We start from the raw sequence: 27,173 nt of genomic DNA, 5'->3' as shown, positions 1-27,173 counted from the left end.
CATTGTAAACAAAGTGCACTAGATAGTGTATAGACGCCATTGATACTCTATCTATCTATCTATTGATATCTATTGATATACTCGTTCCTGAGGCTGTTTGGTAAAGCTCGTTTCTGCCAACCCCTGAATCAAATTAAAATATGTATTCTTATGTGTTCTTATATGTATTCCAGGTTTTCTAGTCTTCACTTAAGAAGTTTATTATTTTTTGAGGCAGAAAATGACCTCGAAGGCTGCAGCCTAAATGTGACCTAAATTGTAAACAAAGTGCACTAGATAGTGTATAGATGCCAATAATGCTTTATTTAATCAGCCCAAAGGCTGTTTAGTAAGCTCGTTTCTGCCAACCCCTAAATCAAATAAAAATCATTGCTTTATTAACTTAAAAAAACTTTTTGTTTCATATAGGTATTCCAGGTTTACTTGTCTTTACTTAAGAGGTTTATTATTTTTGACGCAGGAAACGACTGATGGCTGCGTCCTAAATGTGACCTACATTGTAAACAAAGTGCACTAGATAGTGCATAGATGCCAATAATACTGATTAAAAAAACCCTCAAATTACAGGAGCAGTGAAAAACAATACAAAATACACAGAAGCAAGGTATAATGCAGAAGGGGTACATAATTAAAATGATTTTTGAATTCCTATTTCAAATCTGTTTGAAATTATTTAATATTTGATCATTTACCTGTAAATATTTTAATCTTTTATTGTTTTCTTAATATTTCAAGCACAAAATGAACTACATAAGTAAAATTATTCAGTGGGATCCTTTAAAATATACAGACGACATTGTAAAGTATAAGTCCTTTTAAAAAGCTTTAAAAAATAGTTTATTTTGTAATGTTTGTGAGTAAAGTACAATGCTGTGCTGTGGGTGGCAGTAAATCCCGAATAGCTGGTTAGTCGTCCGCCATTATCACCTAGTAGAAGAAGAGTAGTAAGCAGCACATGGACAGAAAGAACAACGTGGATTTGTTTGTGAGAGGAAACTGATGTTGTCTGATTAAGCTTTAACTGTAGATAATTGACTTTCTATTATTTTATTTAATATTTCATGTATAAACGTGGTTAGTGTTTATAAACGCAGTAATGCAGCTTTGTGGTGTGTGTTGTGAACACACCTCTAAATACAAATGTCCTGTCTGCAGAATCAGATAGTAAGTACCTTTCATTATTTACATTAAAATAATTACATTTTAAATATGTTACAGTGTCCTTTTCTTAATTCTAAAGATTAGGCTGAAGAATTAACCCAGTATAATTTGTTTAAGAAAATGTCTTGTACCTTTTATTACAGCTGTTCATTGGGTTGCTTCAAGAAACACAAAAGTGATGGTAGGCTTTCTGTTTATAAACATGTTTACTACGTATTTGTATAGTTTCCTGGGGTCAATGTTGACCTATTAAGTCTTTTGCTTGATTATGTGGTCAAAAATATGTATCATAAATGATCTTGAAGTTGTACATCTGTTTTTTGTAGACTCATGCCAGCCAGTGCAGACCACTGAGCTCCCTACAGACAAGCAGATTCCAGGTTCCAGTCAGAGAGCTGGTATGTTTACTTCTGTATTTGTGATGTTCGGAAAGCTACTTCTAATTATTTTAATTACATGTGATAAGTACATGTAAAAGTATTTTTTTTGTGGATTTAACCCTTTAAAAAATTTTACCCCTTTTGGCTTACAAGTTCTATTTTTAGGAGAAGTCTAAAGTTGCACAGTATTTATTATGTTGCACACTTTTATTGGGCGTCCATTTATAAAAGCAACACAAGAATGTGATTTACTGTCCATGTTTATTAGGATTTTAACGTCATGTTTTACACTTTTGGTTACATTCATGGCAGGAAACGGTAGTTACTCATTACACAAGGTTATATCAAACACAGTCATGGTCAATTTAGTATTCCCAATTCACCTCACTTGGACTGTGGGAGAAAACCCACGCAGACACGGGGAGAACATGCACAAAGGACCCGGACCCCAGGGCCCCACCTGGGGGTCGAACCCAGGACCTTCTTGCTGTGAGGCGACAGTGCTACGCACTTAGCCACCGTGCCGCCCTGATTTACATCCAACATTTAAAAATGTAATTATGGATATCTGTGCTTTAATGTACAATCATTTAAAGATAAACTTAAGATGCATGGCAGCGTAGTGGGTAGCACGGTCACCTTAGCAAGAAGGTCCTGGGTTTGATTCTCAGTTGGAGCAGTCTGGGTCATTTATGTATGGTTTGCATGGCTGGCTGCTTCTCCCACAGTCCAGGGCGGCACGGTGGCTAAGTGGGTAGCACTGCCGCCTCACAGCAAGAAGGTCCTGGGTTCGATCCCCAGGTGTGGCGGTCCGGGTCCTTTGTGTGTGGAGTTTGCATGTTCTCCCCGTGTCCACGTGGGTTTTCTCCGGGTGCTCCGGTTTCCTCCCACAGTCCAAAGACATGCAAGCGAGGTGAATTGGAGGACACTAAATTGTCCAAGACTGCTATTGTCCAATACTCAGATATAACCTTGTGAACTGATGAACCTTGTGTAATGAGTAACTATCGTTTCTGTCATGAATGTCAAAATCCTAATAAACAAGCTCCCACAGTCCAAAGACCTTAGGTGTAAGTGAGGTGAATTGGAGATACAAAATTGGCAATGACATTGTGTTTGACATTAAAACTTAAATTGATGAATCATGTGTAACCTACATGTCCTGTCATGAATGTCATTTTAACAGTACATAAAACCTTATCTGCATCTGGTGTACTACAGTATGCTTAAATAAATCTTTGTTGATTATTTTAGCTGAGGAGACATGGGCTGTAGATGATCTGCTGGATGAGGACAGCCGGTCAGACAGAGTTTCCCTGGACAAACTTCAGCAGTTAGGTAGTGTTCATGCACTTTTCTATGGTCATTTAAATAAAAAATATTTTGCTGAACTTGCTCTGTATTATACGATTCTAAATGCTGTCTGTCTTGACTTTTCCCTGATGGATTCCACCACAGGTGAATCGGAGGCCCTGATTAGTTTGCTTAGAAACCCACACCTGAGGAATCTGATGATGACTGTAGATTCAGCTGAGGACAAAGCAGGGGCCATGAAGAAAGCCATGCAGGAGCCGCTGTTTGTGGAGCTTGCCAACCAATGCTTGCAAATTATTGAGCCATCAGAAAGAAATGATGACGACGAATGACTGAACTGAAGGATTTTCTATCCAGTCATATTCTAATACCCGATTACATCACGCTTCCTTTCTACTGATGCTGACTTCCACTCCTGACTGAGGAGAGCCGTGACTAACACACGCCCTTTCCGACATGTGTGCAGTAGCCGACTTCATCTTCTCCCTTGCACAGAGAGCCACGCACTGATCCCCTTATCCCTCCTCTTTGTTCAGGCACTATCAATCAGCCAGCAAACGTAGTTATTGCATCAGTTATGAGGAACCCCCTCCCTATGAACAAGCCAATCATTGTTTGTGTAGGCGCCCAGCCTGCCGGTAGCAGAGCTGAGATTTAAACTCACGAGTTTGAGATGTCAGCTCTGGTGTGCTAGTGTGTTTGACCGCCCTCGTTAAGAACTTGACTGGTGTGCTTAAAGAATGACCCGAATACTGACTGTTGTACATGAAGGTGTTAAGTCGTTAAAACATGGACTGTAGTTCATTTCAAGGTGTTTAGGTGCTAAATGGTTTGATAAATATTGTAGGAGAAGTTCAAGAGTCCTCATTTCCAAGGTTTTTATTACAAGATATGTCGAATATTACCAAATAAAATGTCAGCTGATTAACTGTTCACTTACAAAATAAATGTTTCGCGAAACAGCATTATGTTTGTGGTAGTTTGGGTTTCTGCATTACAGGCACTACTGCATTACTGATCGCATTTTCCAGACTCCCTTTTTTCATCCTTCAGAGATGACAGATCAATGTTTAAAACAACAATAAGAATGTCTGTCGGATAATCAGATATCACTGGAAGAGCTAGAAAAAAAATATGGACAAAGTATTGTGACACCCCTTCTTATTACTGACTTCAGATATTTTAAAAACGCCTGTTTCGATCAGATTTATGTAAAATAAACTACAAGTCTCTAAATATGTTGACTGTTCCGGATGCCAGACCTCACAAGAAAGTGTTCTTTTGACAGAATCGGCATAAATCTCAACAGGCCCACTCCAAAATCTTGCGGAAAGCTTTTATCAAATGTAGGCACCATCAGTTCCTTAAAAAAAGAGGCTGGCGGGCCACTATATGAATGTTCATGTGTTTGTAATGGGATGTACAACAAGCTCATTGTAAGGTGTCTGGATACTTTTGGTCATATAGAGTATCTGTAGTAATGATACACCAATCTAGACTGTTCTGTACATTACCATTAATAATCTGTTTGTAAAAACACGACCAGGTGGGTGGCGACTCTAAGGCTCAAACTTGGGTCTGTTTTAAGCACTGTTCATAGCACACTTTTGCAAGTCTTGATAGAAATGGATGGCACTTTAAGGCTACACCTAAAGCATTTCAGACTAGCCAGACTAGTGAGACTGCAAGGCTGTAGTCATGAACTGAACATTTGGAGGTGGGAGCAAATCTCCAGGGATGGGATGGGATGGGATGGGATGGGATGAGAGGGGGGTAGTTCCTTCCATTTTAAAACATTACTGCCATTTCAAGAACTGATGGGAACACTGAAGGATCCTAACATTACAATAAGCAATAGAGAAAAAATACATGGTATAATAGAATATAGGGGGATGGGGTTATGTCCCACGGTTTCTCTATTGTGAGCATGTTTTTGGGCAGTGAGAGGGAATACAATGAGCGCCTGAAAAGTGAGTAAGAATGCGACACGCAAAACGTATTGGCAAAGTTCAAGTCTAGACAAAACCTGATGATTACACACTTTATTACCATCAGTCGCAGTGTGCTATGGCCAGAGCAAGGTCCAAAACTGACAGTGGGTAAAGTGGCCAGGACTTTCCAACAGCATAAGATAAGTCAAACAGTATGTGTTGATATAAATACATTTACATCATATAGACCTGATTTCAATAAAAAGCAGCATGTTCGACAAGGTAGCACATTATTAAGACTATACAGCTTGTTCACCGTTTAAAAGCCATTTAGGTACTTTTACAGTATATTTGTCAAATTATGCAATAAGCCATAAAACTATAGTATGTGCATTTGTTTTGGCTAAAATATCGGTAATGAGTTGGTAAAGCAAACTATTGTAAATACTAATGTACCTGCTCTGCTGGTCCATTATCAGGTAAATCCATAATCAAGTAAAAATCAGTGTTAATAAAATTTGTTGTAATAATTATACACCTAAAGCTCTAAATAGTTACTAAATATAAATATCGAACACTTAACATAAGGCACATCCATATTCTCAGACAGCATGTACACAATATAAAATCCCCTGAATTATTCCCCTTGTTTACCTATCAGTCATTCTTTAAAGGTGCATCAATGTAGTGAAGTCTACTTTGGTAGCATTGAGTGTACTGTATTCTGTGTAGTAAGAAATATACTCTCAGGTTTTCTCCAGCAGAATCTGGTTGAATCCAGTCACTTCATCAGTACTGGATCCCGGGTACATGTCGGCGTAGCGCAGAGGAGATCTGCGCATGTGGAGCCTAACAGAACCCTGCAGAGAGAGACAGAGCAGTGATACAAAGGTTATATAAAATCAAAACCTGTCTCACTGTACAGTATTATACTTTATCATAGCAAGGATTTATATGCTATATGACCAAAAGTATGTGGACACCTGACCATGAGCTTGTTAAACATCCAATTTCAAATCCACAGGCATTAATATATCCCCACACAGCCTCCATTTCTATAAATTGTTGTACTCTGTGCAAATTCATGCCCATCCGTTTACAAGAGAGTCTTAGATGTCAGGCACGGTCATACCGTAACAGCAAACGGTCCTCCCCAAACTTCCACAAATTGATTTATACACCTGATAGGAATGAAACTCAATAATTATGGATGAGATGACATAGCCTTCATGTCCTCTGGTATCACCTGTCGGCAATAAATCGCACTAGCCCACTGCTGCTGGGATCCAGTGTTCAAATACCTAGCGTCACTACTGCCTGGTTGGGCATCTACAAACATACATGATTGGCTATGTGTAAGGGGGAGGGATGAGGCTCCGATATGGACTGACGTGCTGTCTGGGATGTGTTACTGGATTGTGCCCAGCGATTATTATGAAGTAAAAACATCTACATGAGACCATGTTAGAGAACAAGACTGCTAAAGAGCATGGTCAGGTGTCCACATACTTTTTAGACAAACAGTTTGAAGGTCTAACCTGTGGTTGCGCCCGGATGGAAGCTACGCCATGGTCGAACTGGTTGGTTTCCACCTTGTATTCTCCACTCCTGAAGGGGATCTTAATGGTGGCCATGATCGACATGACTTTTTGAAAGCCGGTGGTGGTGAGGGTCACGGTGATGCTGGGTACAGAGGTCATGACCAGACCCAGAGGCCATGTGTTTTTCGCCACAGGCTCAGAGACACCGGCAGGCTGCACGGATCCATCATCCATCAATAGGGAGTGTGCCTCCTCTTGCTCCTGCAGGTCCTCAGCATCGTCTAACTCCGCCTCGGCCAAGGCGTCCATCATTGTCTGCGGAGAAAAGATGACGACAACAATTACTGTATGACCTGGGTCACAAATATCCTAGATGTTTATCACACGGCAACTGATCGACCTATGGGGCTTAATTTTAGGAAACGGAGAAGAACCTGCACACAGACTTGATTGTTTAAAGAACTTACCCTCCAAGATCTCCATTTATTTTGGATGACTGAAGCAGCCTTATGCCATCTTCTCACCTCTCTCCTGACCAGCCAGGCCCGCACCACTGAAAAACAAAACATTCAGTAACATTGTTCATAACTGTTTCAAAAAATCAGAAAGCAGTGTAGATTTGGTGCCACTCTTACATACATTAACGGGTCTAAACATTTGCACCACCCCCAAAATGTGCATAGCAACTAAATGTTAAGCTGATGGTAGTTACTCGCAGTTCATGTGTTGCATGCAGCAGATATGATCAGGCATAGAGACCTGAGTGACTGATAAAGGCCAAATCATTATGGCTAGACAACCAGGTTAAAGTATCTTATAAATACACTGTCGAGTCACATTATTATGACCACCAGCTAATATCCAGAGTAACTGTCATGTGCAGCACGGACAGCAGCTAGACCGGCTGGGAGCGACTCAGATATAGAATAAGATCCTGGTAGGTTGTCACAGGCATCTGGACCCAAGGTGACTGCAGTGCATCCCACAGCTGCCAGAGGCCATAGAGCGAACATGACGATCGAGGTGGTCCAACAGACGCTCAACTGGGTTAAAGTCTGGGGAATTAGGGGGCCAGGATAGTACTTGGAAGTCTTGGTCATGCTCTTCCAAGCACTGACGGACATTTCTAGCCATGTGACGTGTTGCATTCTCTTGCTGGAAGATCCCATCCGCCACAGCGAAGACAATCAGCATGTATGGGTGTACGTGATCTGCAAGGATGGATTCATACCCAAATCGGCTGAGAAAGCCTGAAGTTTCTTCATGTCTTTACTGACCTTGCTTTGTGCACAGGTGCACAGTCAAGCTAGTTTAGGGTCTTTTCTAAACTGTTGCTGCAAAATTGGAAGCAAATAATTTCCTTTATGTAATTAATGTATTACACCTAATAGTACTTGTTGTGGCTGAAACGCATTAATTAAAAAATTACAAAAGGTGTCCCAATACTTTCGTCCATCTAGTGTAGCATAACCACTGAGCTACCGCTATCCAGATTCAAATTTCTCTCACAGGAATGTGATTGTTGATGTCTGCATGCAGGAGTTAGGCTGAAGTGAGCTTTATCCGCACTGACCTCACCTGAATTGGACAAGTGAGGCGAGTGTGAAGTTAAAAGCAACACGTTCAGACAGACACAGCTGGCGTCTGAGTACAGAATCTATCTGCTGAACAGAAGGAGCGGGACTGATACAATAAGGACAGGAATGGATGTGAGGATTAGCAGCAGTCACAGCCTGCCGTCTATCAACCTGCATTGTATCAGGATATAAATAAATTAGTGTGTATCCCGATTTCTCGTTGCTCAGCACCACGACATCAGTATAATTACATCTGCATGCAGAAGACGAGATTTTTCCAGTCAAGTTGGTGTGCATGGTGTTTTGTAAAACATAATCATCTTTATAAATATTATTCCCACAAGCCCTTTTGTTCTAATTCCATTCCAATTCCAAATCTCAGCGCCGCTATTGGCTGATGGTGCGTCTACACAAACATGATTGGTTCCGTCTGTAAAAATCTGGTATGTGGACCAGAAAAATCTGCTGTGGCAACCCCTAAACACGAGAGCAGCCGAAAGTCATGTGACACAGTGAACTATTACGCAGGCCTACCATCGCTGAGATCCAGGTTTGAATATCAATGGTGCTATCGATCGACCAGGTGTCTACACAGGCATGACTGGCTATGTCTGAGGGTGGAGATGGCTACTGCCCTGTGATGGATTGGCACCCTGTCCAGGGTATTTCCTTGTACCTAGTGTTTCCCAGTGGACCTGTACCAGCCACAACCCCAAATAAAGCAGCTGATTAAAATGAAATTAATGGGATAATTAATGTAACAGAATGTAACATAATTACTACATACAGTCCAGCCAATCAGAAACAGTGGTAATTTTTTGAAACTATTATATCTTTTAGCCTGTTGCTGAATTCATCTGCTGATTTAATGTCTGGATCAAACCGGTTTGTATTGTTACGCCCTAATGCTTTGAATCATTAGTGTTAATGATGTGGAATTATTACCTGCTTGTATTCGTGTGGCACACGTCCTTCTTCGGGCTCGTCGTCTCCGCTGGTACCTGTGCCAGCAGCACTGGATAGAGAAGGCTTTCTGAGAGCATATTCTGCCCCTCTGCTCCTCCAATAGCTCCAGCTACATGTATACACACATACAGAGTAATCATCACCACAGTGCTAAATCTTTTTAGCTAATTAAATGAATGTCTTACTGCAGAAAATACCCTAGCATTTGGCACAAGAACACTGCCCCCCCCCACACACACACACACACAATAGTACCGAATTCATTATTCCGATACATCAGTAAAAGACTTGCTTTTGTCTACATTTGCTGCATGTCACAATCCAACTGACAAAAAGGGTTAAGAACCCCTAACATTCAGTCTATGTAATACACTCAGTTCAGAGGACCTTATAATCCTCTAATCTTCTTAAACTGTTTAAAGTAATTGGCTTTGGTGTACTTTAGTGCTGATAATTATAATTACTCTCTACTCAAAATGAACCCTTAATAAATCATCATTTTTAAGCCCAGAGAGAGATAAATGCATAAAGTCTAATCCATTTTCATATGATTTCAGTAAGAACACTGCTTATATTACCATGGAATGTGTCAGGAACACTTTGGTTTTCCCACAATGCATCATCGTGTTGTTGTTAGTGGTGTTGCGAGAGTCACCAGTGCTTAGAACTGCATTCAGTATGCCTTGTACAGCAGTGCCAAGATCCATCTGATCTTCATTATCAGGTCCTAAAGGAAAAAGTGAACCGAGTGGCAGATTAATTATACACTCGCTGTCAAACACAATTGAACTCAGAGTAAGATTTGACAGAACCTCCATCATAACCTTATTGTGTTTTCTTCTGGAATATTTCTGAGTTAAATATTCCCTCATGTGTTTGGTGAAGCACTATAATGCAAAATAATTTTGTACTAATCATTTCTTAGTGATTGCGATCAAAAAAAGTGGCTGAACAGTAACAGTGCATGCCAAGATGCTCACAAACAACATGCACTTATCTACCTGAGCTAGCTAGACGCCAATGTATTCATCAAATTGATCCTGCTTCTTAGTAAGTTGAAAATAGGAAGCACAAGTACAGAACTGTAAAAAGAGGAAAGGAAGCAAGAAAAAACAGGTAATAAGTGTTTTGAGAGAGAGAGAGAGAGAGAGAGAGAGAGAGAGAGAGAGAGAGAGAGAGAGAGAGAGAGAGAGAAAGGAAAATGCTTTCTTACCATTCTCGTTATTCGCTTGAGCTGGCAGCCTGGTGTTGGTGATAAGCCTATATCGTTGGAGGAAGCTGGCATAAGGAACCCTGAACAAATATACAAAATCAAGCACACTTCATTAATAACACAACTTTTAATTTGGCATCATGTCATAGCCGTTACGCCAAACCTCTGATCTGACATGGGCAACTGTAGCTGCTGCTGTTGTAAAAAGGAATTTTCTAGGAGCGACAACAGCTCAGAAAGTAAGTAACAGGTTACATAATCTTACAAAACAGCACAGACGAGTGCTAAACTGTAAAAAAAATAAGTCGACACTGGTTGAAACAATTGCAATCTAGATTTGAACTGCCTCTAGAAGCAAGCTCAGCACAGGAACTTTTCATTCCATAGAGTATATATAGACTTTCAATGCCAAGCAGTCATATTCAACAACAAACAACATAGTCTCTAGTGGTTAAGGACACGTAATCCACAGGATTTTGGGGTGAGTCACTGGGAATTTCTCCTCAAACCAGGTCCTTATGGACCTTTGTGCACAAGACACAGTTACACTGGAAAATTTTAGGCATTTCGCAAAAACCTTTATTCAGAAGGCAGCTTACATTTGTGACCGAATACTATGCAAGGTATTGAGGGTTAAGGACCTTGTTTAAAAGCCCAGACTTTTCAGATGTGAGGTTTGGACCAGTGACCTTCCGATTAATAGTCCTTATTAACCCTCAGCTGAGCTACCAGTCACTGTATTGGGTGTGGCTAAAAGCCTTAACTCATTTGGCCACATCTTGACCACATTAAATCTAATGAATAGAAATGTACGTATGTAGATATAAAATATTGCAATCCTACAATTTTGTGCACAATATTAGAACATTAGATGAACGACTACTGCACTACTACTCATTTTGTATTACTGTTGGCTGGTCTGGTGTTTGGACAGTGTGCAGATGTTGGAAGTTACCTGATGGGAAAACCTGCTGCACTGATGTGGATTGTCTCCACTATTCCACAAGCCTCCAGCTGTGTGATCACCTAAGTACACACAAAACAGTACAACAGTTCATGGCAACAGAAACACCAGACACACTCACAACCAGTATACAGATTTATGTCTTTGTAATTGTAACATTGAGGAAACTGTTCAATACACACAAAACAAACCAAAACAATGCTCCTACCTCTTCTTTCTTGAAGGTAAGCGGTCTGCATTCGGGGTTGGGTTTGATACAGCGTGTGTAATGTGGAGTGGTGCTGTGCAGAATCTTCATCAAATTCTCCAAAGAGTTCTACACACAATGCCACAAATGTTATTTTAAGCACTTCATTTTGACAAAACTGTTACCCAAAAACATGGAAAAATATGGTCCCACACGAAAAATATACTTTTAGCCGAGTCAGCCAATTAAAACAAAAAAGGAGAGTCCCCCCCCAATTCCCCAAAACAGTTTACAGTTAAATACTGAGACGTGGAAGCAAAACAAGGCATCAGTTTATCACAAGGTGACACATGGGAGGTATTCTAAAAACTGGTATGGTTACCTAGTGTAGCCTCTAATCATTTTAATAGGTTTTGCCTAGTGGCACAGTGTACCACAAGAAGTATGGTTCATTAATGTGCCAAATTAACATGGCAGAAGTGCACCCTGCACAGTAATAGCTTCACTAACTCACATCTAGGTGGATTCTACAATGGTCAATCAATCTCTGGTGAATTTTGGGTGGTTTACGTGTGGCGCTCAAGTGGTACAGCGGTTTAGTAAGTTAGCCCGGCTGGGTATGTACACATACATGTTTGGCTGTGTCTGTAGATGGTTAGTATAGTTCTTCTCTTTACCCTGAATTTGGAGACAACAGTGACTACTTTGCTGTGGCCTCGAGGGTTGCTTCCTTCAGTGTCTGGGTCTGCAAAGAGACTCTGTAAGAGCGGATCCTCAGACTTCTCCAGCAAGCTGAGGAGTTCAGGTGGCACTGGATCCTTTTCCACACAACACACATACACACACTTTTGATTAATGAGTTAAACTTCAGAGCATGTTCACAATTATATAAGTTCTTATTGCTACACCTCACCCCTAAAAAAGACACAATTTGCAAAGTGTTGCAAATTAAATGAATTAAAAACAAGGTGAAAAAATGCTGCTGCAAAATGTAGTATTTCTGTTCACAACAGTAAGAACAAGACATCATAAAGGAATTATAAAATCATGACTAAGATTCAATTGAAACTGTAAAATGTTATCAGCTTGAATATGTACCCTGTACTTACCTTATTCTTCTCCATCATGCCCTCGATCTGATAGCTGACTTTGCCAGCGTAGTGAGCTATGATGAAGTGTGGTTCCTTGCTAAACTTGTCCCAGCTCACACTGCTATTATCTGAAAGCTCCTTCTGTAGACGCTCCCGGAACTGCTTTGCGTCAGACGCTCTGTTCAGACGACACTCCTGGACGAGAAACGGGACAGATAGAAAAAGTGTACAGTAAAGCAAACAGTGTCAAAATATCCTACAGTACAGAACAATTACAATATAACACTGTTATATTACAATATGCTGGGCTGCATGAAGAAAAATCTCCATAGGAGCGTTTGGTAGGCACGAGTAGACAACCCCGACTAGCCCGGTTTACATGCAGTCTGATAATCCATTAACAGTCCTACTAATAACTCAATCGTAATTAAAATACTTTACATGTATGCACCTCAATCGGAACAGACTAGTCCATCCCTATACAGGAGTGAGCACATACCTCATTCAGCAGGGAAAAGATGCTGATGGGGTTTCCCTCGATCAGCTCCAGGCAGCCTTGGTTATCCTGGTAGCGAATGAAGGACCACTGCAGACCCTCCGCCACATACTCCTCCTGCTGGGCTTTCATAAAGTGAGTCACAAAGTGCTGCTGCAACTTCTCATTGGCATAGTTGATGCACAGCTGCTCCAGGTTGTTCACCAGGAAACACTCAAAGCCGTATACATCCAAAAGGCCTGCGAAGGAGATCAGATGAGGTTTAAAATTAAATGCAGCAGCTGGTCTATGCATATTAGTGATTAGTAGATTTTATACCAATGAAGTTGCACCACTTGGAGTTTTCTGCACACATGCTGCTGTTGATGAAGGCCACCAACCAATCAAACAACCTGTCAGTAAAAAAAACACAGCGGTACTCAAACTGTCTTTGAACACATTTTATAAGTGGTCAGAAACTTGTAAATAACTCATGAAAAAATAAAGTTACGTTAAAACCAAGCACACCATTGTTTTTCTTGTGAAATTCTCAATAAGTTTGATGTGTCACATGACCCTCTTCCCATTGAAAAAACTAAAGTTGGATCCAAAATGGCCGACTTCAAAATGGCCACCATGGTCACCACCCATCTTGAAAAGTTTTCCCCCTCCCATATACTAATGTGCCACAAACAGGAAGTTAATATCACCAACCATTCCCATTTTATTTAGGTGTATCCATATAAATGGCCCACCCTGTATATATTTGCATTAACCAAAATGCTGGAACAGTTATGCTAAGAGTGAGTCAAATCTATATACCTATAAATAATACAGATCAGCAGGCAGCAATTATATTTGAGCATTGTGGGGGACTGTTTTGTCGGCCATGCACTGCTTTTGACCACAAGTGATACTGGACTTTTATCTTCGCGTACACTATCAGCTGATGTTATTAAGATGCTGTAGAAAAGCGAGACTCACCTGGCATAGATGACTTTACCGAGGCAGTCCCTGCGGACAATACACTCGCTCTGAGAACACGGCTTGAGCAGGGCACTCTGCTTGCCTGCCCGTAATGTCCGCACTCTCAAACACGCCTGCAGCTCGTCTGCTGAAACCCGCAGCAAATCTGCTGTCTTCTGTAGGAAACCTACACACACAAGGCATGAAATCAGTCACGAGAATAAAACGAACGGCACTCAGTAAAATTCTGTACAACTACTGTATGATTAGGTCTGTATGTGTACTGTGCCTGGATCATGCTACCACCATAGTAACCACCATGGTCATAACAGCGCAATCAATTCGTTGTTTGTCTCATCTGATTGTAGGACTAGATTCCAGGCAAAGTCTCTGTAATGTCCAGTATACTCCGAGGACTTCCGTTTGTGGTCAGATGAAAAAGAATGCACAGAGTTGGCATTTAATTGTGGATGGAGATTTCCTGTGGATGCCTTTAAATCTGCAGACCACTAGACAGTTTCTCCACACCAGACTTGACAAACCACATCTTTATGGACCTTGCCTTATTCACAAGAGCACAGTCAAGCTGGAACATGCTGGACACGGGTTTCCACCAACTGTTGCCACAAAGTTGGAAGCATATAATGTATATACAATCCTATAATTGATTTTATAAACTTGTACAGTTACCTTGGGAGTGCTTATCTAGTTCACAAGGCTCAGATTCAGGGGCAGGACTAAAGTTCACATTTCCCAGTTGTAGCAGACCTGCAAGGATCTAATAAAATAAGAAAGTGTCACTTAAGTGTTCTTACAGTGCATTAGAGAATTAAGCAACATCGTATGTACTAACTCACACTAAAGATTTGCGCCTGCTTGTCTGCACTGATGCCAAGGCTGACCATGGCATCCACCGTCTCTTGGAAACAATCCTCTGCAGATATATTAAATGAAACAAAAGACTTTTCATGATTGGTATGATTTAAACCTTTAGCTTTAATTCACTATATATCCAATTTTCATCTGTCTAACATGCTAACACATCAGTACCAGCGAGTTCGAGCTTCTAATTGTTCGTCAGTGTACAAGAAAGTTAAGGGTATCCAAAGTCGGTGCACAGAAGGAAAAAATGAACAAATAAATAAATAAACAAAATAAATACCATCTAATGTTTTTTCTGCATTGGGCAGCCAGGAGAACTTTTGGTCACGTGGCATGTTCCACTCCTTCCTCTGTTTTTCTGTGGCCCCCTTCATCATCTACACAACAAGCCAGATATTTAATTATTTCTTTATTAGGATTTAACGTCATGTTTTACACACTTTGGTTACATTCATGACAGGACAGGTAGTTACAGGTTACACAAGATTCATCAGTTCAAGTTTTAACATCAAACACAGTCATAGACAATTTTGTATCTCCAATTCACCTCACTTGCATGTCTTTGGATTGTGGGAAATTGTCCAGAGGAAACCCACGAAGACACAGGGAAAACATGCAAACTCCAGACAGAAAGGACCCATACTGCTCTACCTGGGAATCAAACCCAGGACCTTCTTGCTGTGAGGATGACAGTGCTGCCCACAAGCCAGATAAATAGAAAAACAATAAGGATTCTGGCTGGGTACAAATATCTGATGTTGGTTTACATGGTAAAATAAAGCAATAAGCCACGAGAGGCCGTGCGTTACTGCGATTTTATCACGGGGATGACGTTTTTGGCACGATGCAAAGCGGAGTGCCTAAAACTTCTTTCCCTGTGATAAAATCATAGCAGTAACGCACGGTCTCGAGTGGCTTATTGCTTTTATAAAACGGCAGTCAACATAAAATATAATCAATACAACAATGTTTAATTCATAAATGTATTTATTGTGTATGAACTTACAATAAAGCATTCTTCCGCGACGCAAGGTAGTTCGATTAACAGTGTTGCTAGGCAACATGAGGGCGAAAATAACATTAACTTTTTCTTTTCAGTGGCGTATTAATATGGAATGATGTGAGGTGGTCCTAGGTGTGCGTTTATCGGGGATTTTACAACGGCTTCGAACGCGGCTCAGCCAATCAGATTTTAGGACCGGAACTATCCGTTTTTTAAGATACAATTTAGAATTTGTCTGTGGTATGTTCTCCTTTTCGGAATAGATCTGGTGATAAATGGTATCCCAGCATGATTTTACAATATCCCAAAGAGCATCTTGTGATGTTACTGAATGCTCAACATGGTTTAGGTCACATGACTCTAGAGAAGCTTCCATGATAGACAGAACTGCTTGATCTTTGGTCTGGAGTTTAGGATATGAAATGAAAAACATATTGACCTTGAGACCAAAGCAAAACAGAATCTTCACTAGTGGTCTCAGACCTTGGCCACCACTGTAGACTACAATCCAAAATTAAATAATTAAGCATGTACACCAGGAAAGTGCATTTTGAGTCATTAGACCAATCCAGGACAAGCAGATCGTACAGTATGTAGTTATATAACTATATCTGTACTGTGTTCTGCTTGTGTTTGCTGACTTAGACCAAAAAGGACATAAATTAATGTTCCATTTTTAACAATCCAGCATTAAACTCCAGCATTTAAGATTCACCTGAGAGAATATATGGAAGTTCCTCTCATTAGGAGTCTGAAAGGTCACCCTGGTCTTCTCCAGCAAATACGTCTGCACTGAGGCCCCTACCAGAAACTGAGAACTGCAAGCCAAATAAAAGCTCTGTGTTAATTTAATCTTTGTGAACTCGGTTCAAGTGTTTGTGTGAAGTGTAAATAATGACAGTAACCTGTTCAGCTGGAGCTGGATGTACTTTCCGAAGCGGCTGCTGTTGCTGTTCCGTAAAGTGCAAGCGTTGCCTGTGACAGGACAAATGAGGCGGAAAAATTTACTACTGGACAAAACTACATATTAAAATGTATATATGTATATATGGACAGAAGTATTTGGACAGACCTTTTTATTTTTGAGTTGATGTGTTTCAGCCACAACAATTGCTAACAGGTGCAACAGTTTAGGGAAGAGCTTTTCTAGTTTCCTGTGCAAAAAAACTTAACTTCAGTGGCACAAACTCCAGTGGCCTGCACAGAAACTCCAGAGCCCTGACCTCAGCCCCACTTTGGAATTAACCACAGCTTTGGAATGAACTGGAATACCAGTTGAGAATTTCTTGACCGACATCAGTGCCCAGCCATACAAATGCTCTTTCGTCTGAATATGCAAATGCTCTGTTCTAGCGCCCAAATGGTGGAACGAACTTCCTCTGTCTGTCCGAACAGCTGAGTCTCTTGCTGTCTTTAAAAAACGATTAAAAACACACCTTTTCACTAAACACTTAGGCTGATTTGTACTTATTTACTAACACTTTATTCCAATCTTTTCCATTTAAAAAAAATAAAATAAAAAAAAATAAAATAAAAGGCACTTTGGTTCTAACAGGTTTTAGCAGAGTTGTGTTCTTCGACTGTTGTCTATCTAAACTTAAGGAATGAAATGTTCACTATGGAAGCACTTCTGTAAGTCGCTCTGGATAAGAGTGTCTGCTAAATGCTGAAAATGTAAATGTAAAATGTAAATGAATAGGCACAAATTCCTTCAGACATACTTCAAAGTCTTGTGAGAAGTCTTCGCAGAAGAGTGGCTGTTGTTATAGCTGAAGAGATCACATAGAGGTCAATCTAATTTAATACCATTTGTTTTTGAAATAGAATGTCCAACAAGCTTGTAGTCAGGTGTCCAAATACTTTTGGCCATATAGTGTATAATATAAAATAAATAATATACATTTCTTTGTGTTTTTATTTAGGTAAAGAAACAAATAACACTCACCAAATGCCTCCATGACAGGGTTGGAGTCCAGCACTCGTCTCTCTATCCTCTCCACTGTGTCCTGGCATTTCTGAGTTGTGGCAGCTACGGTGGCGTAGTACTTCATCAGGCAGCGTGAAGTCCACGTCTGGAGAGAAACACGATCACGCAAAATCAACATGAAAAAAAACCCACCATAATCAATAAGATGATCTTATTCTACCCACCTTTCCAGCTCCACTCTCTCCTGAGACCACCAGTGACTGGTTGACCGGCTCTACCTGACCCTGCACGTTCCTGTATGCCTCCTCAGCTACGATGAAGATGTGTGGCTTAAATTCCTGAACAAACCAACATTTAAAAGCTGAAATTTGGTTTTTAGAGTCCTCTTGAGGCACACATGACATTTTAGCATTCCTAGATTTTAAAAGTTTATCATTATCCTTCTATACCATGAAAAAGTATTTGTTCCCTGCCAGGTGAAAGGTAGGTGTGTTTGTTTCTGATTCTATTCATTTAACTTCCTGGTCCTCAGGTTTACAGTAAAATGGCAAAACACTAGAGCGAGGTTGATCAAGGTTATTTTGTAACACCAAACAGCCAAGCGCACTGTAATAAATAATCCAGCTCAAAAATACCATGGATGAATGAATTTAGCCCTTTATCACAGTACACATGCACTATATTACCAAAAGTATGTGGACATCCCTCCCAATTAATGAGTTTGGGTGTTTTGGCCACTCCAATTTCTAAAAGGTATTTAAATTATTATTTATTATAAAATAAATCGAATGCTTCCAATCTTATGGCCAAAGATTGAAAAAGACCCTTTCCTGTGCACAAAGCCAGTAACCTGTGCAGAGCCCTTACCTTAACTCTGTTAAACACTTTCAGAATGAATAAAAACAAAGATTGCAGTATAACGTGATTGAAAAGGCCAAAATTCCCACAGACACATTTCAAAATCTTGTGGAAAGCCTTTTTTCGGAACAGAGGAGGTTGTTATAACCGTGAAGAAGGAATCAACTCCATTGATTGATATTTAAGTCCATGGTCTTCCAGACATATAGTGAACGCTCACTAGTGGTTTCCAGACAGCTTAGATCTTTTGTCACTACCATCTACTATGACTGCAGAATATTAACACAGTTTTGTCCTGGGTTTACCCAGAACGCAGGAAATATCACTCATTATTAAGCTTTGTGTTCACCCTACCAGCACTCATCAGACCAAATATTTGCTTAGTGTTGCTGAAATGATTACTAAATAAATAATATTCACTAGCTGAGCTAATAACACTGGTTTGTGCTAAAAACTACAATGATGCTTTAATTTCACTAATGTACCAGTGCACAGATTACAGGAGGAATGGTCACAGCTGACTAATTACTTAATAAAAAAAATGTCGTCATCGCTCAGCTAAATGAATAACCTGTAATGCATTTCACCAATAAGTTTATATCAAATGTATTACCTGAGGCTGGGGTGCTGAGTGGTACTCCTGCATGACGTCCAGCGAGTACAGGTGAGGTATCGGCTGGAAGGGGTTGAGCGCCACCAGTGTACAGCCGGCATGGGTATAAAACACTTGTGCACTGTAACGTGCCTGCAGGCATTTCAACACTGCCACATCAGCACATCAGGGGCACATCAGCAAACGAAACATAAAATGTAGACAGAAAAGATGGATCATTAGTAAAAAGACAAAGATGGCTAGTTGGTGAGAGGGTAAACCAGTTGCTTATCACATTTCTAGGAAGCAATCATCTATAAAAATATAATATACAGAATTAATTCAGTCTTGGGATTTGAGAGACTTTTTCAGTAAACATATGGAGCCGAAACACTATCGTGCTCTTTCCTAAGGACTTTCTGAACATATGACTAAATCTGCTGGGTCAAAAATCTACAAACTGGAACACTCTGGTGGTGCAGAGGTCTAAAACGCCAGCCCACCACTGCTAAGATCTTGAGCGCTCAAGTTTGAATATTAGACCTACACAGAAATTATTAAAGAGGGCGGGCTGCAACAGCTCGTCAATGGCACCTGTACAGAGACTGGGAATAATGGAGAGTAGTGCGTGACTCTTCATATGTGATACTGATCCGTGTGTGAACCCGCCTCGCCCAGGTGAAAAGAAGCGGTTGGCTACTATAAGAAATGACTAGATTGGGAGAAAGAGGAATATAAAAAGGCCAACTTTGGTTAGATCTTTTGGATCTTTGATCACTTTAATTGGGGAACGGGTAAAGTTTAGTTAAATTTGATGTTTTCTGATCTGGACTTTCAAGTACAGTCCACAAAAAGTAAAAGAACATTTGCAAAAATACCTAAAGTTCCAACAACACCCTTAATAAAAAGGTCCTGTACAAGTGTAGGCAAACATTGTAGGTAGAAGAAAAAAGACAAAACCATCTAAATGTCATAATCTGATTTCTGGTCAGTCTGTGTACCTGTGGTTGGGGTTACAGGATTGACTTTGGTGAGGTCATCATAGGTGTGGAGCTCGGCCTCGTTTACTAAAAAATCCTTGAGCTCTCCTTCCAGTGAGTCATTTAGAGATTTCCTTCGGGGCTGGTGCTGCTTTTTTACTCCATTTAACTGCTTAACACACACACACACACACACACACACATACACACCAGATGTTAACTTCTTTATTTACACTGGTCAAAAGCATGTAGACACCTGACCACCCTTCTGGGACGGCTTGTCAGCTCGTCACAAGAATTTGCAGCTGTGCCTTGTGAGTATTTGTGCCCATTAAGTCAAAAAAGCATATGGTCAGACACACCGCATTCCAATTTATCGCTAAGCTTTTCAACGGGGTTGAGGTCAGGTCCGGTAACTAGCCAGGCAGTTGTACCAGGTCTTGCCCCTCTAAATGGCTGTGTTAGCTAGCCCGGCATTTCCACTCTATTCTAAGCCAATGCTCAAGTAAACATGCATGTGTGAAGGGGCTTAAGAGGAATCAAGACAACTGTAAGTGATCTCATCCTGTAGTAACACGCTGTAGACATGCTGGGGCTAAGCCAGGACAGGATGGGCCATGCAGGATAAAGAAGAGGCTAAGTTTATTCCTCTTATGACGGAGGAATTCAGGCCAATGTAATCCCTCAGCACAACAAACCTGCCCGTAGTCACGTTCAAGCATATGGTATAAGGCAGATAAGTCATGGTCCTAAAGGCAGAGTCCTCTTAAACTCCTCTATCACATAATGTTACATGGACCAACCAAAACCACAAAAATTTATGTATTTATAGCAGGGTTGTTATTCAGGCTGATGCAAGGTGAATAACAGCCCTGTCTGGTTTCCAAAATGATTGGTTTCCTGGTCGATAAAATTCATTTCTGTCTACAAGTCCCAGCATTATGGTCCCACCTTAACAGTTTTTGTGAGTGTTGGGTTCTTGGGCTCATACACACCAAGGCGTCTAATACAAACATGTCAAGCTAAATTATCACCAATTTCAAGGCATATACTATTATATCTTTGATTCGTCTAAATGCTCTTGTGCACATCCATGTGCTTTTTTGCAAAGGAGTTATGTAGATGTTGTGTAGATAATTGAGGTGAAGTTCATTGCATATTAATTACTGTGTAATAGTTGTTCCTGCTGCTATCAGGTCATCCTGCAACTGTGCATGCTGGTTTTTACTCTCCTTATCAATAGTCTGAAACCATGTCATCAGGAGCACAATTTAACACTTGCTGATTATTATTAAACCAATTGTTCTGAGGGATGTTATAGATCTTAAATACAATTTAGTGCCTGAGAACTTTAGGAGGCTATAATTACTATTATTAGCAAAAAAAAGATAAGTCTGGCCAATGGCTACACGCTCTGGAGATCAAATAAAAACAAAAGTGGTTGGAATACTTGTTTCTTCTAAATAAATAAATAATAAATAAAATAAATAATAACTATGATCTATACAAAGAGCAAGCCAGTGGATGCTGGTTCAGAGTTTAAATTTGACAGGTTAAAACTGAATTAACAAAATACAAGTGAAATTAAAACATCACTGGTCCTGGTGGGTTTGTTGTTGCTAAAAAAGATATAAAAAGTACCAGATATCATTTACAATCGTGACAGTATACGATCTAAGCAATTGAGGGTTAAGGGCCTTGCTCAAGAGCCCAACAGTGACAACCTGGCAGTGGTGGGGCTTGAACCAGCAACCTTCTGATTAATGGTCCAATACCTTAACCACTAGGCTACAGATATCATGATCTTGTTCTACAGGTCAGAGCAACTGAAGTGCTGACAATTCATTGTAATATCGATTATTAGTATTATGTGGTTTAACAAGTATTAAGCAGCCAAACAAAAATGTTATACATGAAAACTGGCTAAATAAAGCTGAACGGCATATACCACGGTCATAATACTTTTCCAGATAATATACAAAGGAAAACATGTCAAGTTTGTCATTATACTGACATTCAAAATACATGTTTTTAAATAATTAAACCCTCTTAGAAATTATTCCATTCAAGTGGTAAAATGAAGGCAAAGTTTAACAACAAACCGTCTCGTCTCGTCCTAACCGTCCACTCTGTTCAAATTTCCCCTCAGAACTGTCCACATTTCCAGCGTTTTTATTCCTGAATAAAAGTTTCTGCTTCACATTTGCCATTTCGAAAACCTTCAATAAAGTCCGTTTTTGTGCTTCCTAATTCCCCACCACGACATTATAACGCCATTTCGACTTTTTCCTTCTGAGACGAAAACTGCTCCCCTCCTAACAGAACTCTAACCGGTTACATGAAAACGTGCATTTTTATCCCACCCGTATTCCAACAAACCCCGCCTCCTGCTCAACAGCGGAGTCGCACAAGGATTCAAATCCCAAAGGTGTCGGAATCAATTACAATTCCTATTTCAAGTCATGAAAATGAATCGAGTCGATTCCTGAGTCGATTTAACACAATACTTGTAATGGGTATGTACTGTATGTTCAGCATAAAATGCAATCAATTAAGTTTTTACTTTTGAACATATATGTCCTCAAAATGATAGGAGTAAAAAATAGACTAAAAGGGCACAAAAATAAATTTTATAAAATATTAAGTGATTTGGTGCAATAAAACACAATACAATTTAAGTAAATATTAAAAAAAGATTAAATAAAACATTATAGATTACATTTAAAGAGAAAAGAGTACTTGTAAAGCACTGGTGAAATAAAACACATTATATGACAATAAAAATAAATAAATAATTAGAATAATGGTGGAGAAAAATACATCACATGGTAAAACAAAAGAAAAAAAAGTAATAGTAACAGTAACAGTAGCACACCATTATACAAAGTCTAGGCCATCCCCCTCACACAGACACAGACAATCATGTAGGTATGTAGACGCCAACCGAGCGGTAGCATCGCTGATGATTTAAACCTTGAATGCAATTTATCTTAATACATTATTGGTGGAGTAAAGGATTTAAGATGAAAGGTAAATATTAGTGTATGGGTATATTTAGACACATGATAAAGAGTACTCAAGCAGCTAGTTCACTCTCTTGCATGTTTTTGAAAGGCATAAAGAAAACTGGAATTTCTGGAGGATATTTGCACAGACAGGAATAAACGCTCATGCAAAAGTCCTAAAGAGAGTGCCAGGTCCCCAGCTCCCAGAGTAACTACTGCAGTGCACAACCTGACACCCAGATTTTAAACATTTCTTCCTGCTGTTTTCAGGTCATCCTGCAACTGCACTTTTCAAGTGACTGCTGGCTGCTCTTTTACTTTCTCTTTTTCTGTGTTTGCTATAGCAACTTATATATGACTCATATATAACTTAAGTATGTTAACCAATTAGGATGAGGAATTCAAATGTGTTGACAAATGTTTTTAATGACTAAAACATTTAAAGTTGCACAGACAGCTGTTACTTACAGTGATTTCTTAAAATTATTATGTGGACCAAGGTATGTGGACACCTGACCATAAGCAAACAACTACAACAACAAAAGTGCTTTTTTCCACTGTTGGTCTACATGTAATCTAATTCCAGTGCAGTAGGTAGGATTTGACTAAAACAGGTGGAATTAGAATACACTAAAACGCAACATACACAGGGGTCGTTAACGCTGCGTCCAAATTAGCTCCGTATTCCCTAAGTGAATGGTTCTAGCCATCCCCATCCTGCATAGTTTTGTGACTGACTTATTTAAGCACCCTCCCTAACTAGTAGACTATATAGTAAATATAATGTGGTTTGAGACACACAGTAAGAAACGCCTAGACAATGACGTGTTACACAGGAACCCAGAGCAAGGCAACACGCGGAAGAGCCAAACTGATTCAAACGTTGATCTTAAATATTGTGTGTGCAAACACTGGGTTACGAAATGGAACCTGCAGTTATTATAATTAGGAAATGCATGTGATTTTTGTGTTAATTATTCGTCCTGATATTGTCAACACAACATGTAACTACTGAGGCTAGATCTAACTTGATTTACAGGACCTACAGGATATTAATCAAAAGATCATTCACTTCTTAAGGTAGGTTTATTGTCTATTTTGTTTTATTTTCTTCAGTATAGATGAGTTTTACAGCTCTTCATTTAATGCTCAATATTTCTAAAGTATCCAAAGTTCCAGCTTTTTAGAGCCTCATTGTGGGCATTCGACTTTATATTATAAATCAATCCTCATGGTTTTGGAATATCCAACAAGCTCATGGTCAGGTGTCCACATACTTTTGGTCAGGTGGTTTGACCACTTAATAAAATTATTTGGATAAATCTGTGGAATCATGACACCAGTCAACTTTAAATGTTTTTTAATCATTAAAACACTTCTGTCGGCCGCTCAGGTGGCGCAGCGGTAGAGGCCGAGTGGCTACATGAACAACGATTGTTCAACGATTGTCCTGTTGTTCAGGTGGGCGGGACTAAGCCGGATGTGGGTCTCTCTCTGTCAGACTGGTGCAGTTACGACCTCTGCTGGCTGATTAGAGGCGCCTGCACAGAGATGGGGAAGGAGTGCTCTTAGGGTGTGTCTCTCCATACACAACGCTAGGTGGCACAACACTCGTCAATGTGTGGGGGATAAGATGCATGCGGCTTGCTGCCCACGTGTCTGAGGGGGCGTGGGTTAGCTTCTATCTCCTCTGTCAGAGCAGGGATCGGCATAGGCGGAGAGGAAGCACGATGCAATTGGGCAATTGGACGCGCTAAAGAGGGAGAAAAAGGGGAGAAAATTGCATAAAAAAATAAATAAAAAGAAAACAAAACACTTTTGTCAATACATTTTGAGGTCCGGGTCCTTTCTGTGTGGCGTTTGCATGTTCTCCCCGTGCGTGTCCGCATGGGTTTCCTCCGGGTGCTCTGAACTGATGAACCTTGTGTAATGAGTAACTACCGTTTCTGTCATGAATGTAACCAAAGAGTGTAAAACATGACGTTAAAATCCTAACAAACAAAAGACAAGTTTCCTAATGAAATGTTTGTGCTTTTTTTCTTCTAAACAAACACTTTTTCAATACCAAATAAACTACTAGCAATAAATTATATCATTACGTATACTTTGATATATGTTAAATAATAAAGTGACCACTGTTAAATGAATTGCTGTGTATATTACAATTAAAAAATGAATATGGTTATAAATTCTGGGCACTCGGGTGGCACAGCGGTCTATTACGCTAGCCGACCACAGCTGAGATCAAGGTTCAATTTTCAGCAGTGCTATTTACCGGTTGGGCATCTACACAGACATGAGTAGCTTTGACTGAGGGAGGTATGGCCGAAGCTCTGCGATGGATTGCAGCCCTGTCCAGGGTATTTCAGCCTTGTGCCCAGTGCCTGTCGACTCTTTCCATAATAAACCAGTTAATGAAAATGAGATAAAATAAAATCTAAGTTGTTGTTGAATATCTAGCCTGGTATATTGGATGGCATGAGTACATAGAGGTATTTTACAATTTCAAATAAAGGTTGTTTGTTTTAATTTATGAAATGTAGATTGTCATCTTCTTTTTATATTATCTCCACAGACGATGGCTGAAACTGATGAAAAGATTGCATTTGTGAGCAACCTCAATGGCACCACTCTGGTAGAAGTATCTCTTGGATCCGTCCTCGCTCCTCTCTGTCTTCTCAGCAGAGGACTGTGCCTCATATTGTTCCATCTAAATAAAGGTGTTCTTCCATTAAGCAAGAGTGCTAACCTTGTTCTGGATTTCACCATGCTTATAATGCCGCTGGTTTTATCATGTACTGTTCTTAGTGATGTCCTTCACTGGGTTATAATAGGGCTGGCTGGGGTTGAGCTCACTTTATATCTCTACTTGTTTCAAAATAAAAAACCTTCATCTCGTTGGAATCTGACTGAAAGCTTTGCAAACATCAACGTGGAGTCCAGACAGGTTCCTTTTGTGACTGTGTTTAGGGTGCTGGTGAACGTCAAGACAGCCATCAGCATCTTGGCTGTGGACTTCAGCGTGTTTCCGAGACGCTACGCCAAGACTGAGACCTATGGGACGGGTGTCATGGACTTTGGTGTGGGAGCATATGTTATGGCCAATGCAATGGTGTGCCCAGAAGCCAGGGGCAAAAAGATTCAAGGCTCAAAATTTAGCCATTTAGTTAAACAGCTTCTCTCGGTGTGGCCCCTGCTTGTCCTTGGATTTGCCAGGCTTCTGAGCTTGAAGTCATCAGGCTACCATGAGCATGTCACGGAGTATGGCGTCCACTGGAACTTCTTTTTCACTTTAGCTATAGTGAGAGTTGTGGCGTCTGCTCTTCTAGTTGTGTTTCCCATCAAAATCTCCTGGCTTGTTGCTTTGCTGCTTAGTGGAGTTTATCAGATCATGTTAGAAACAACTGATCTGAAATCGTTTATCATCCAGAATGGTGAACGCAATGGCTTTCTTCAGGCCAACAAGGAAGGAATATTCTCAGTGGTGGGTTACATCGCCGTCTACATGTTCGGAGTTCAGGTTGGTCTCTACGTGATGCAGACCAGAACTTTGGTAAGAGACTGGATACGAGTGGTCAGGAACCTTCTCCTGACAAGCTTTGGACTTTTCATGGTTTTATTTGCATGCCAGACGTATATAGAGCCGGTTTCACGTCGGATGGCGAATTTCCCATTCTGTATCTGGACCTTAGCGCAGTCCTTGTTTTTTCTTTCTTGTTTAGGCATGGCTGATATTGTGTTGCTTTTTGCTAAAGTGATATCAAATTGTTCGCATGTGTCAGCATCCTGGAATCCTGCTGGCAGGACACAGACAGAACGGAAAATTACAAACAAATTAGACACACTGTGCCTCGTTCAGTCCGTGAACAGGAATCAGTTGCTGTATTTTCTTCTTGCAAATGTAATGACCGGTCTAACTAATGTATTCGTAGACACTTTGAAAAGCAGTTATTTCTTTGCTGCTTGTGTTTTGTTGTGTTACATGTTCATGAACAGTTTAGTTATATTTATTTTACACATTAAAAATGTTACAATCAAGTTTTGGTAACTTTTGGAATTAGGCTACAAAGACTGATGTGTGACCAGGTGGTCCTGTATTAATGAATAATTCTACCCAGGGTTTTATAAATAATAAACACCTGAATAAATGTTCTACAAAA

At 40.1% G+C, this 27,173-nt stretch overlaps 3 protein-coding genes across 4 annotated transcripts; 2 read left to right on the top strand and 1 right to left on the bottom strand.

Annotated features, from left to right (window-relative positions):
* Positions 1-943: 943 nt before the first annotated feature.
* znhit3 (zinc finger, HIT-type containing 3) lies at positions 944-3,820 on the top strand. Its single transcript, XM_062988885.1, has 5 exons — positions 944-1,164; positions 1,305-1,342; positions 1,488-1,559; positions 2,796-2,879; positions 3,000-3,820. The coding sequence occupies exons 1-5, from the start codon at positions 1,097-1,099 to the stop codon at positions 3,185-3,187; spliced, it is 450 nt and encodes a 149-aa protein (XP_062844955.1). The 5' UTR covers positions 944-1,096; the 3' UTR covers positions 3,188-3,820.
* A 1,062-nt stretch (positions 3,821-4,882) lies between these two features.
* Positions 4,883-22,311, bottom strand: LOC134303460 (unconventional myosin-XIX). 2 transcript variants are annotated; one of them, XM_062988882.1, is made up of 23 exons: positions 22,111-22,311; positions 20,030-20,180; positions 19,050-19,198; positions 17,803-17,916; positions 17,597-17,723; positions 16,557-16,626; positions 16,367-16,469; positions 14,929-15,025; positions 14,624-14,700; positions 14,457-14,544; positions 13,785-13,953; positions 13,140-13,213; positions 12,825-13,060; positions 12,344-12,520; positions 11,912-12,052; positions 11,256-11,363; positions 11,039-11,109; positions 10,084-10,163; positions 9,449-9,597; positions 8,850-8,979; positions 6,795-6,880; positions 6,325-6,642; positions 4,883-5,646 (listed from the first exon to the last, which is right to left on the bottom strand). In XM_062988882.1, exons 1-23 carry the CDS (start codon positions 22,216-22,218, stop codon positions 5,533-5,535), a joined length of 2,937 nt encoding a protein of 978 aa, XP_062844952.1. In that variant the 5' UTR covers positions 22,219-22,311; the 3' UTR covers positions 4,883-5,532. The 2 variants fall into 2 exon arrangements, with proteins under 2 accessions (XP_062844952.1, XP_062844954.1); XM_062988884.1 differs by having other exon boundaries at positions 20,030-20,177.
* Positions 22,312-24,048: 1,737 nt separating this feature from the next.
* On the top strand, positions 24,049-27,173 carry pigw (phosphatidylinositol glycan anchor biosynthesis, class W). The gene is made up of 2 exons (XM_062989015.1): positions 24,049-24,093; positions 25,589-27,173. The coding sequence occupies exon 2, from the start codon at positions 25,592-25,594 to the stop codon at positions 27,059-27,061; it is 1,470 nt and encodes a 489-aa protein (XP_062845085.1). The 5' UTR covers positions 24,049-24,093; positions 25,589-25,591; the 3' UTR covers positions 27,062-27,173.

This window comes from Trichomycterus rosablanca, chromosome 26, assembly GCF_030014385.1.
Source record: "Trichomycterus rosablanca isolate fTriRos1 chromosome 26, fTriRos1.hap1, whole genome shotgun sequence".
Lineage (NCBI taxonomy): Eukaryota > Metazoa > Chordata > Actinopteri > Siluriformes > Trichomycteridae > Trichomycterus > Trichomycterus rosablanca.
The sequence above is the reverse complement of the archived record's forward strand: the minus strand, read 5'-3'. Positions and strand labels throughout refer to the sequence as shown.